General features: G+C 44.4%; 1 protein-coding gene across 2 annotated transcripts in view; it reads left to right on the forward strand.

Moving 5' to 3' along the window:
- Positions 1-13,621, forward strand: part of hsd17b4 (hydroxysteroid (17-beta) dehydrogenase 4) — a 220,068-nt gene that overhangs the window by 177,066 nt on the left and 29,381 nt on the right. For both annotated transcript variants that reach the window (XM_068029896.1, XM_068029897.1), the window contains exon 22: positions 4,499-4,637. In XM_068029896.1, the coding sequence (XP_067885997.1) occupies positions 4,499-4,637 (139 nt within the window). The remainder of the gene's footprint in view (positions 1-4,498; positions 4,638-13,621) is intronic.

The following is a 13,621-nucleotide window of genomic DNA, read 5'->3' on the forward strand; positions in this document are numbered from 1 at the left end:
CTGGCACCCAGAAAAGACAATTTTAATAGGCTTTAAGATTGATGAATGAATGGGAGAAATGCATGTTTTTGTTTCTGTATCTGATGTTTCTCTCAAACTTTGTAATGAAATGCACCTTTTTTTGTGCTAATCGCATTTCATTCCCCTGGGTGTGGAGGTGTCATGCAGGCCCCCACCTGCCAAGTATGAGGCGCACGTTATTTCACCACATGAACATTAAAACTTAAAATTGCTGTTGGGAAGAAAAGAGGGCCTAACACAAGGAATTGTCAGGCCCCTCACCGGAAAGACCTTTTTTGCATACGAGCAGACAGTGTTGGAACAAAGGAACCACTCCTTGCTTCCCCAGTACACACAAGATCCGGTCACATGACTGACTGGTGGTTGGAGTTTTTTGAATTTGAACTTGTCACAGAGAATCTGAACTCAGAAATCTTTTTTTTTCCTGAACTGCGAACACCTCTCTCCCGTCTGCTCCCATCTGTTTCTCACGGAACTGAAGACACGTGAACCCCAAGAGAGAAAAGTCTCCTACAGTGAACAAGGTTGAAGAAGAATGCTGGGCCCCAACAAAAAGCAAGACTACCTACGGTGAGCTCGAAGTACAGTGGCAAGAAACTCTTCTGATATTGCCTCAAACCTCTCTATTTTCTCTTTTCTCTTTTGTCTCTGTTTGCATGTGCATATCGCGTATGCATGCTAGCCTGGGGTGCAGCGTGTACCCCTGGGCGTTAACCGAATTAAAGTTTAAGATTAAGTTTTAATAAATTTCACACTTCTTTAAACCTGACAAAACCTGTTTGTGCTCATTTCTTTGCCTTATAATTGGAAAGTGGTGAACAAGGATTCACCAAGGGGGAGCTCAGAACAGTGTGTTTAAAATCATAAACTCTGTTACTGTAAGACCAGGTGAAGCTGAAAGGTTGTAACAATATCATACCATTTATTCTGTATTCCCTTGCCTTGTTAACCTTCCCCAAATGTGTTACCTCACACTTCTACAGATGGAACTCCATATGCCGCTGTATTGCCCACCTGACTGGTCCATTGATATTTTCCTGCAGTCTTCATTATCAACTACACAACCAATTTTTGTATCATCTGCAAACTTCTTAATCATAACCCCGATATTCAAGTCCAAATCATGGCATGGACGCAATTGGCTGAATGGCCTCCTTCTGTGCCGTAAATGTGTCTCTGACCAAAATTAAATGCGCACCCCCCCCCCCCCCCCAAAGAGTGGGACAATGACGGGAGGGGCGCGTAAAATGGAGCCGGAGGCTCGGAGGGTGCTCTTCCTGAGCTGCTCCCGCCTCCATCGCCACTTTACACATGGCGGTGGCGGCAAATAACGGCCAGACCGCCGCAGGCCAATCAAGGCCCTTAAGCGCCTGCGCCCGCCACTACAGGGATTTTTACCCGAGGCTGATCAAGCAGCCCAGGCTCGAGAGAAGCTGCCTGACAAAAGCAGGCGGCTCTCTGAAGGCCTGGGTGGGTGGGGGGGGGGGAGATGCCCTCGTGATCAGGCACTCTGTTGATTGTATCTAATATGTCACACTCCTCCTCACTGATTACAGTGTCTGTATCGATCCTGTCTTTTATGAAAACAGGGGCGGCGCAGTGGTTAGCACCGCAGCCTCACAGCTCCAGCGACCCGGGTTCAATTCTGGGTACTGCCTGTGTGGAGTTTGCAAGTTCTCCCTGTGTCTGCGTGGGTTTCCTCCGGGTGCTCCGGTTTCCTCCCACAAGCCAAAGACTTGCAGGTTGATAGATAAATTGGCCATTAGCAATTGCCCCTAGTATAGTTAGGTGGTAGGGAAATATAGGGACAGGTGAGGATGTGGTAGGAATATGGGATTAGTGTAGGATTAGTATAAATGGGTGGTTGATAGTCGGCACAGACTCGGTGGGCCGAAGGGCCTGTTTCAGTGCTGTATTTCTAAACTAAACTAAACTAAAGATGCAAAGCATTACTTAAGAACCATACCCAGGTCTGTCACCTCTGCAAACATGTTACCCTTATGGTCTCTAATGGGCCCTACTCTTTCTTTAGTTATCCTATTGCTCTTTATGCATCTGTTATGACCAGCTGAGAAAGGGGTCTAGGGATCTTTCTCAGCCTACACCTGGTCTTGTAACAGGGTTTAATTTTTAAACACACCGTGTTTTGAGCTCCCCCTTGGTGAATTCTTGTTCACCACTTTACAAATATAAGGCAAAGAAATGAGCATTAGCATGCTTTCTTGGGTTTAAAGAAGAAAAGTGAAATTTATTAAACCTTAATTTTAAACTCTAATTTGGCTAACGCCTACGGATACACGCTGCGCCCCACGCTAGCATGCATGCACAATACGCACATGCAAATAGAGACAGAAAAGAGCAGAAGAAAAGTAGTGGAGAAGTTTGAGGCAATCTCTGAAGAAGGGTTTTTGTTACTGTGCTTGAAGCTCGCTGTTGTCCTTGCTTGTAGGCAAATCTTGCTTTTTGTTGGGGCCCAGTATTCTTAAATGCTGTTCATTGTAGGAGACTTTTCTTTGTCGGGGTTTATATGTCTTCATTGGATTCTGAAGCTGGTGAGCTCGAGATGAGAGCAGACGGGAGAGGTGTCTTTGCCAGTCCAGGAGCAAGCAGCTTTCCTGAGTTCAAATTCAACAAACTCCAACAGCCAGTTAGTCATGTGACTAAACTGGTCTGACTACGTCTGTTTGTGTATTCGGCCATCTGAGCACTTAACCTGGAATGCTAAGTTCTCCACCTTCAACGTCTGGTAATCTGGTAATCGTGGAGTAAATTGGAGCAGAGAGTGGCCGCTTTATTCTTTCCAAGTACTGTCTGTTTCAATGCAAATGTCTTTCCAGTCAAGGGTCTGGTGATTTTTTTTAAAAAACAAGTTCTTTACTCCATTCCTTTTTCCTTTTTTGCCGCCTTGTCTCGAAAGTCAACGGGTAAGCGTCTAGAGGTGGTCAGTGGTTTGTGGAACAGCACCTGGAGTGGCTATAAAGGCCAATTCTAGAGTGACAGGCTCTTCCACAGGTGCTGCAGGTGGGGGTGGTTGTCGGGGCTGTTACACAGTTGGCTCTCTCCTTACATTTCTGTCTCTTTTCCTGTCAACTGTGAGTCTCTTCGACGCGCCTCTCTTCAGCCCCACCTTAATAGCTGTCCGCCAGCTCTTGCGATCGCTGGCAACTGGCTCCCACCACTTGTGGACAGTGTCGCAGGACTTCATGTCGCGTTTACAAACATCTTTAAAGCGGAGACATGGACGGCCGGTGGGTCTTATGCCAGTGACGATCTTGCTGTACAATACGTCATTGGGGATCCTACCATCTTCCATGTGGCTCACATGGCCAAGCCATCTCAAGCGCCTCTGGCTCAGTAGGGCGTACATGCTGGGGATGTTGGCCGCCTTGAGGACTTCTGCTTTGGAGGTACGGCCCTGCCATCTGATGCCAAGGATTCTCCGGAGACAGCGAAGATGGAATGCGTTGAGACGTCGTTCTTGGCTGACATACATTGTCCAGGCCTCGCTGCCATAGAGCAAGGTACTGAGGACACAGGCTTGAAACATTTGGACTTTTGTGTTCCATGTCAGTGTTTACTCCAGTAACAGTTTAAAAATCAGTGTTCATATGGTGAAATATGAGTGCCTCATGCTTGGCAGGTGGGGGCCTGTATGACAACATCTATATAAAAAAAAACTTCATGGTTTCCTTGGCTTTACTTGCCAATATTTTTTCATGCCTTCTCGCTGCTTTCCTAATTCCCTTTTTGATTTAGTCTCTCCACTTTTTAAACTCCTGTAGGTTTACTGCAGTCTAGAGAGGAGTGTGAAATCATTCAACCACCAATTCTATTTTGCATAAAAAGTGCTTTAAATGCACATGTTGAGGAACTGATCTGATACTGTAAAACAGTGAGACTGGTTTTACTACTTGTTCCAGCTATTACTTATGCTTTGTGAAAAGATGTACCACATAACATGAATTCTGCAAATGCTGGAATTTCAATTGAATGATCACAAAGACTTAGCTGTCAAACCTGGTAGCTGTGGCACCCTTATTAGAAGGGAACCTTACCCATTTTAATGCTGAATTAACCTAGAAAAGAAGCTTAAAATAATTTATGATTCTGCCTAAATTTTCTCTAAACAAATTTTAAACAAGTTTGTTATGTACTTTTATTTTCAAAATTGCTAACAGTACACCATATGTTAATCCAAGGTTGTACAGTCTTAACCTGGCCGTGTTTCCCTGTTCCTTGAATTTACAATATTCAGCATTAGGTAAAATTTTTTTTTTTGAAAATGGTATATGATGAATTTGAATATTGTGAAGTGTAAATAATAGCACTGCACACTGCATTAAAATTTTCCTGTACAGATGTCCTTTCTTTTCTTGGCCAATATAGTGGAATAGTGCTTACAGGAAATAGTTACTTTTTTTGCAAATTCATAAACCTTGAATGCAGCATGACTATATTTAGTGTTTTTTTTTTCCAGAGAGGAGAGCTCCAAAGTGACCTTGTGTTTGCAGAAATCAGTCGGCGCATTAAAGACGTTGGCAAGGAGATGGTGAAAAAGGTGAATGCAATCTTCCAGTGGGATATCACTAAAGATGGGAAGACTGCAGCACAGTGGAGTAAGTTCTGTAGTTTCACAAAATGATTTGCATTTTCATTGTGACAGAAGTTTCCCAATTTGACATTCCAGACCAAGAGGATTGCAGAGTGTGTAACAGGTATGGAGTTGAGGAAGGAATGAATACTGTCTGTATGGACAATCAGAGATGTAACAGAGTGTTGACCAGGATAATGAAGTAGATGTACTATATCTGGATTTCTAAAAGGCCTTCAATAAGATACCACAAAGAAGAGCATTTGGAGTGAGGGGACAAGTAACAATAGATAGATAACTGGCTGCAAGACAGAAAGCACAGTGTAGGGGTAAAGGATAGCTGTTCAGAATAGCAGAAGTTGGGAACTGGGGTTCAACAAAGATCAGTACCCGGGCCATTATTGTTCACAATTTATATTAACAATTTAGACTTTGAAATCAAAAACGCCATTTCTAAATTTGAGGATAAAAGCTAATTTAGTGAAGAGGGTGATGGTGGCGGGAGATGCAGAATAGTCAAGACTGAGGAGTACTCCAACAACTTACAGGAAGACCTTAATAAACTTACAAAATGGGCATATAATTGGAAAATGAATTTCAACATAGATAAGTGTCAGGTGTTACATTTTGATAAAAATAAGAACGTCACATATGACTTGGAAAATAGAATTTAAATGGGGTAGAGAAGCAAAAGGATCTGGCACTACAAATACACAATTGACTAAAAATTAGTGACGCAGGTTAATTGGACTGTAAGAAAAGCAAACCAAGCGCAAGGGTTTATTTCTAGAGAGAATTGAAAAATAGAAAAGTTATGCTTAACATCTTTCAAACCTTGGTTTGATGACACTTGAGTACTGTGTACAATTAGAATTAGAATTAGATTCTGGCTGTCATTGTCAGAAAGATGTAGAGGCACTGGAAAGGGTGCAAAAAACATTTACAGGAATAATACCAGAACTGTGACATTATACCTAGCAAGAAGGTTGAACAGGCTGGGTCTCTTGTTTTTCCCTTGAAAAGAGAAGGCTGAGGGGTGGCCTAGTAGAGGTCTTTAAAATTATGGAAGGTTTTGATAAAGTCGATAGTGTTTCCACTTGTGGGGAAGAGGAAAACTAGAGGCCATCAAGATGGTCACCAAGGAATCAAATAGGGAATTCAAAAGAAACTTCTTTATCCATAGCATGGTGAGAATGTGGAGCTCACTACCATAGACAAATAGTATAGAGGCATTTAGGGAGAGGCTAGCTTAGCATATGAGTAGAACCCTACCAAATTCACGGTCAAATTTTACAAATTTCATAATTGCAGCATTTTAAGAATCGTGAATTCTAAAATTTCACATATTTAAATCATAAATTTTAGGGTGTTGCAGCAACCATGAAAGTGATCTATTTATAACAAAAAAAAAATTTCATATGGCATTTATTGTATACTCAAAAGCTATTGTAAAAAGCTGACTATAAACAGGTCACATTCTTAACTCACTGACTTCCAAATTCTTTCGCGTGATCTGCTGCAGTAATGGTTGTGTCCGTTTTTGATTTTCTCATTCTGGCATTCTCACTTGTCTGCTAACATGTGAGACTGCTACTCTTAAAACTGTACCAGGAGCCCTCCCTCATCTACCAATCAGCGAGTTAAGCCTTGTGTCACTCAGTGAAATGGGCAGCGTTCGCAACATGCCCCAGCAATCAGCGAGGTGAACCTTGTGTCAGTCACTAAAACATGCAAAGTTTGCAAAATGGTTGATTTCACAGAGGACTTAAGATTTCATGGTCCGTGGTTCATTTTTTATGGCCGTGAATTTGATAGGACCCTACATATGAGGGAGAAGGGAGTAGAGGGTTATGCTGTTGGTTAGACAAGGAAGGATGGGAGGAATCTCGAGTGGAGCATAAACGCCAGCATGGCTGGGCATCATGGCCTGTTTCTCTGCTGTTTATTCAATGGCCATGTGAGCCGCATGGAAGATGGCAGGATCCCCAAGGACACATTGTACAGCGAGCTCGTCACTGGTACCAGACCCACCGGCCGTCCATGGCTCCGCTTTAAAGATGTCTGCAAACACGACGTGAAGTCCTGTGACATTGATCACAAGTCGTGGGAGTCAGTTGCCAGCGATTGCCAGAGCTGGCGGGCAGCCATAAAGGCGGGGCTAAAGCATGGAGAGTCGAAGAGACTTAGCAGTTGGCAGGAAAAAAGACAGAAGCACAAGGAGAGAGCCAACTGTGTAACAGCCCCGACAACCAATTTTATCTGCAGCACCTGTGGAAGAGTCTGTCACTCTAGAATTGGCCTTTATAGCCACTCCAGGCGCTGCTGCACAAACCACTGACCACCTCCAGGCGCTTACCCATTGTCTCTCGAGACAAGGAGGCCAAAGAAGAAGTTCTATGCTCCACAATGCAGTCACATCTGCATTGGGAAGGGGGGATTTTACAAGGCCTGCAAGTGGTTTTCATGACAGGTGGGGTGAGTTAATTAGGTGTGAGCTGTTATTTCGATTTCCTGAGGGCAGATTTTTGTTTTGTAATTGAGTCAGCAGCATGTTTGTGGTGGTATAGCATTCACCCTGTACTGTGGCGGATTGCAGCTTTCCATACATTTGCATAGCATGAATACTCCTTACCCTACAAGTATCTCAAATTAAGTCCTGTCTGCCAGATTAAGTCAGCAGTGAACAGGAATCTCGTGGTACCGGGTTCACATTCGTTTAAAGCTGGTGTGCACCTGTTGGCTTTGTGCTGTTGTGTCTGTGATTAGTGGTTTTTGTTCTTGAACTCTTCGGCACAAGGAAGGCCAACATTGGAATGGATGTTTGGCACCAAGTTTTGGATCAGCAAGGGTGATTCATTTGCGGGGATAGCGGGGAAGGCATTGCGGTGAGGGCACAAGGTGGGATCCTGGGTGCCAGGGGTAGTAGGGGAGGCAATGTTTTTGCATCCAGGATGTGTACGAGGAATTGTTGATGCTGCAGTTGGTTGGGGGTGGGGCGCTTGTTTTGCAAAGAAGATTAGAGTGATGGGCATGACAGGCCTAAAGTTAGGGGTGAGTGATGTCCACATCATGGTGTGAGGTGAACTCAGGGTACTGGCTGGCGGAGGGTGCAGTCACAGCCACGGGCAGTTGGATTCAGTAAGGGGAAAGGTCAAGACTAAGGGTTGGGTATTTGATATCATAGGGAGTGGAATGGGGTTCTAGTTTGATTTTTGGAGGATCAAGGGTTAGAGTAAGCATTTTGGTGGTCACGCGTGTAGGAACAGGCAGGAGGGATGAGATGTATAAATTTATAGCTTTGCGGTCCAAGGTAATCGGGAGGTTCAGAGGTCACAGAGGAAGGTGTAAAGTAACGTCTAGTGGGTCAAGGATGATGGGTGCAGGTTGGAAGGTGGGGAAACTTGCCTCGGTTGTCTCATGCACAATTTTGCCAAATGATACTGGAAACCAGGTGGCCATTCAAGAATTTCAAATTGATTGTGAGGAGACCAATGATGGGTGGGTGGGTTTCAGGCTATGCGCAGTGTGAGTTGCCTACAAGCTATCTGCTCATTATTTCAAAGATAGAACTCCACAGCAAAATGCAGGTGAATTTTAACGCTGGTCTCATTTTAACAGTTGCAAAGCTGTAAAGACATGGGTCTCATACAGCTAGTGGCAGCTCAGAATGAGGCCATCCAGGGAAGGCATTATAGAAGGCTGATGCATCAGCACATCCTCAGGACAAGAACACACTACCTTCAGATGTCCAAGGGTCAATGCCAGAGACGCCTGAGGCTGTCATGGAGTTGGTCATTGAAATTTGTGCGATCATTCTGCATGACCTGCAACCGCGTGGTTCTGGTTTGATTCCCATGCCAGTTGCCCTCAAGATTACTACTGCACTCAATTTCTTTGCGGGCAGTGCTTTCCAGGGCTCAGCAGCTGACATATGTGGTATCTCTCAGGCTGCTACTCGTAGGTGCATCAAAGAAGTTACCAATGCCGTATTCTGTCATGCCAATGATTTAATCTATTTCCCAGTTGATGAGAACAGCCAGGCAGCAAGGCCATCGCTTATTTCCCTAGAGTGGAAGAGATGATTGCTTGCACTCATGTGGCCATTACAGTTCCCTGGCACCAGCCAGTTGCATTTGTGCATCGCAAAGGCTTTCACTCTTTGAGCATTCGACTGGTTTGCAACCACATGTGAAAAACCATGCAGGTCTGTGCTCGCTTCCCAGGGGGCTATCACGACTCATACATTTTGAGCGACTCGCGGCTACTCGGGATTTTTAAAGCACCAGCCCAGGTTGATTGCTGGATCCTCGGTGATGAGGGGTACTCCCTTTGGACATGATTAATGACACTAGTGCGCCATCCCCAAAACGCAGCTGAAGAGCAATACAGTGCTGATCACTCATCTGCCAGAGCCGTCATCAACCACACCATTGGATTGCTGAAAATGCACTTCCACTGCCTTGACACTCTATAGAGGGTCTCAGGAATAATCATTGTCTGTTGTGCACAACACAACCTGGCAATGCAACGTGGGTGTATTTTGCATGCGGAGGAGCAGGAGTCCTCCTCAGCTGAGAATGAATATGAGGAGGCTGAAGAGGAGGACAATAACGTGATAGAGAATTTTATGGATGTTAAGGCCATGGAGAGAGGTGCAAGGGACATCAGAGAGAATCTTATCTTTGGATGTTTCCGCAAAGAGTGGTGCACTTACCTAATTAAAGCTCAAATGCATGAAAATTCAACCATGTAGAATGTTCAAATACCCCTGCCACCTGTTTCATTGCTGTAAAGTAGAAGCACGCCTCGTGCAACATCAATAGTTACACCTGCAGTGGAGATGAGCTTGTTATGAACTTCTTCATAAACTACCTGAGTCTCCATGTTAGCAGTGTCTGGCATCCATGCATTTCCCCTGGATCATAAGATGTTGCACCATTACAGCGCTTTGATTAGACCGGCACATCAATACCGATCTGATTTGTAATGGAGCTGCAGCAGCTTTTATACAGGGCTTCTAAGAGAGGGCCTACAGAACTTGCATTGGAAGGAATACTGTGAAAAGTCTCCATGAAACAAGCAGCTGTCATTGGACACTGAAGGCACAAACATCAACTACAGCAACACAATGGCGATTCTCTAAAATCCTTTGAAAGCATAAATGCATGCCAGCCATAAGGCGACAATAATCATTATCTCTTCAGATCGTTAACTTAAAATGATCAACAAAAATGTCTGATAAAATAAATCAAATAAAATGCTTTTACACTATCATAATTCCTTTATTTTCCTTTTTCTGCCACTATGAGCAGCTGAGGCGGGGGCATTCTGCTCATTGTGCTGCCTGGTTGCTCAGAATGACTGACTGGCAGTGTCCTTTGGAAGTATGGGGCCTTGAGGGCTCCATCCTACTGGGGCTCTCCGGCACTGGTACTTGAGCATCCACCTTGGACTTGCCTGCTGGAGGTAGGGGGGTTAATGTCAGGGGGGCAGGGAAGAGGAGACGCTGCTTACTTTGGGGCTGTCCTGTGAGGAATGCCATGGGGCAGCTGGCACGTGCTGCTCCTCCATCTGGGTGCACCATGACACCTGCCTGTCTCCATGAGGGGAAGGAGCATCTGGAGGGAAGGACCTTGTCTCCCTCTCACTTAGCCACTGCTGCATAGAGCCCATGGCCACAGCGATCGAGTGCTATATGGGTTGAGTCCTCAACCAGGCTTGCCATGGAGCTTGCCAAAATCTCCACTAAGGAACCATTACACTCATATGCTTGGGACATAGCAGACGTCATGGCTTGCATGGACTCCTCCATGGCACGCGCAAAGCCACACAAGATCTCTGGCATCGCTGGCATATTTTCCCCATGATTTCTGTGCTCTTTCAGCAGACTTGTAGTCTCAAACAGAGGATCATCATCTGCGTGAGGCTGAGCAGGGGCCTGGTTCCCAGCAGTCCTCCGATTGTCAGGGGACCTGACTGTAACATGCTCCCTCAGCTGTTGAGACATGTCTGTGTCATGCCCACCAGATTGTGACCTTGTTCTAATGTGAAACTCCTCCCCCGCGGACTGTGTGGACGTATCTGTGCTGGTGGAGGTGGAAGAAGAAGCAGGTGATAGTGCACCCTCTGGGATATTGGCAGCATCGTCCCAGAGGTGGTGGCTTGTTCCTTGTGGCTTTCAGCTGGTCAAGTGCAGGCACCTACAGTGGCAAAACAAACAGACGCATTAAGCATTATTACATCATGAAGTCAGCACTTTAACACTCATTCCTCCTGTGTTCACATATGACTATAACAGTAAATTTAACATTTCATCCTTACGCCTTGATGATCCTGCTTCGCAGTTAGCAATTGCTGTACCTCCTTCCTCTCCAGCCAATTCTGCTGTCTGCTCCTCTGCTGGTGTCATTATTCTTGAGTTGGACTCTCCTCCACCCGTTTTGGTCCACTCATGCTGAGTGTGGGACTGTTTATATTGCAGGAGAGGGTGCTGATTTAATGAGATGTCAAATGATGCCTCAGAAGCATTGTCCACATGCATCGACATCACTCATTCTGGGCTGTCATTTGCATGCTGCATCCAAGTGCAAACATACCACACATTTGCACATTCTGCACAATCGTGGTATTTGGCACCAAGGCTGATCATACATTTGAATGCATGCCATGACTGCCCACTGTCATAAAAACACTATCACAGAGTCAAGGTGCAAAGCATTTGTACAACTCGGCAACATCACTTACCCTCGTAGATCTGAGCAACTCAGTGACACGTTTCCGACACTGTATTCAGGTTCTATGTGTGACCCCACGGTTTGAGACCTCCTCTGCCACTTCCATCCAGACCGCCTTGGTCAGGCGGGGGAGGATCTTTTGAGTCCGTCCCTTGAGAAGACCTCCCGCCTTTCCCTGATGGCCTGGAGATGATTCTGCAGGGAGACCTGTGAGTTGGGCGCTGCCATGATGGTGTTACTGTGGGTGGTGATTGTGAGAGGAGTCAAATATAAAGGGGAGTTGGTGCTGGGAGAAATTATAAGAGACGAAGGAGTGAAAAAAAAAACTTGATTTAATCAAGATGAGAAAAGATGCCCTAAGTGTGTTGAAAGACTGCACAGGCTGCTGAACGCCCAGGCTTGCAATATGGAATGATTTATAGCTGTGGCATTAACGATGCTTTGCAGATTGATGGCGGGTTCCACCAATGAAAATCCGTCACCGCACATGATCGCACGTGTCTCCCATGCCCGCCTCCGGCACTTTAAATACATGATCGCATAAGAACCAGCAAAAAGAGCGTAAGTGCCTCTGTGGGATGCATAAAATACTGCCCCATGGAGTGTAAGCAACAAACAAAAAATAATAATTTTGTCAGAATATATTTTAATACAGGAACTTTTAAATTAGATGGATTTTAAGTTCTTATTTTGCAGATACCTCATTATTTTATTGGCATTCCTTAGTGCAATAATATAACGGAATTCACAGTGCTTTAAATCTGCTTTTAGATTCAGTCTAAAATGGATGTATAAAATGATGTCTAGAATAATTTTTCTAATTTCAGGTGTCAAAATAGAGGCACCAGTTCTCATTCACTGTTTTAAACATCACATTGTTTACGGAGTGCAAGTTGTACTGAATCACCTTGAGGGTGAAATTCTTCAGTGGGGAAACAAAATGAGCGTTAACGAATTGCCTGTCCTTGTACACCCTGCACGATTTTCCTTTTCATAGACTGGAATGAGCGAGTTTCTGATCCACAGCTGCTCATTCTGCACCCTGCCAAAGTTGAATTTCAACCACTTTATCTCGGAGGTATGCTGGTAGCCTTTTGGTAGTGTAAATGCCTGTTTGTTTAAAAGTAGTGAATGAGAAATGGTGCCTTTTTTGATGTTTTCTTCTACTTTCCCCATTATGTAAGTAGCCTGATCTATACTCATAATCCAACATGTGTGTAAATGCACAAAGTGTAGTGCATAAGGTTGGTGAGCCAGAAGCACAAATAGCAGCATGGGAATGTAGTGGCAGTAACAGGTGTGCCTTAAAAATGGCGAGGATTGGGAGCTTAATATACAAGAATATAAAGTGTTCAGAAAAAATAGAGAAGGAAAAAAGGGAGGTGGGGTAGCAGTCCTGATTAGGGAAGACATTGCAGTGCTGGAAAGTAAGCATGTCCTTGAAGGGGCAAGGACAGAATCCATTTGGTTAGAGTTGAGGAGCACAAGGGGTATGATCACGCTACGAGGGGTGTTCTATAGGCCTCCAAATAGTGCGAGAGAGAGTTAGGGTAGCAAATCTGCAGGGAAATCACAGATGTTCAAGAACTATGGAGTGGTATTATTGGGGGACTGTAATTACTCAAATATTATTTGGGATAATTTTAGAGTAAATGGTATGGAAGGGGAGGAATTCCTCAGATGTGTTCAAGAGAACTTCCTTGATCAGTATGTTCTCAGCCCAACTAGAGAAGAGGCATTTCCGGATCTGGTGCTGGGAAAGCTTCTTTAGGTATGTGAAAAAGAAAAGATTAGCTAGGACAAATGTGGACCCATTACAGGTGGAGACAGGAGAATTTATAGTGGAGAACCTAAACAATTACTTCGTATCTGTCTTCATGGAAGAAGATACAAAAAATCTCCCAGAAATACTTGGCAACCAAGGGACTTGTGAAACTGAGGAACTGAAAGAAATTTGTATTTGTTTTGTACTTGAAAAGTTAATTGGATTGAAGGTTGATAAATCCCCTGGACTTGATGAGCTGTATCCCAGAGCATTGAAGGATGTGGCTATGGAGATAGTGGATGCATTGCTGGTTATCTTTGAAAATTCTCTATATTCTGGAAAGGTTCCTGCAGACTGGAAAGTAGCAAATATAATGTCACTATTTAAGAAAGGAGGCAGAATGGAGAGCTACAGACCTGTTAATTTGATGTTAGAATCTATTATAAAACATGTGATAAATGGACACTTGGAAAATAATGGTAAAATTGGGCCGAATCAACATGGATTTAT

Source organism: Heterodontus francisci, chromosome 4 (assembly GCF_036365525.1).
Source record: "Heterodontus francisci isolate sHetFra1 chromosome 4, sHetFra1.hap1, whole genome shotgun sequence".
Lineage (NCBI taxonomy): Eukaryota > Metazoa > Chordata > Chondrichthyes > Heterodontiformes > Heterodontidae > Heterodontus > Heterodontus francisci.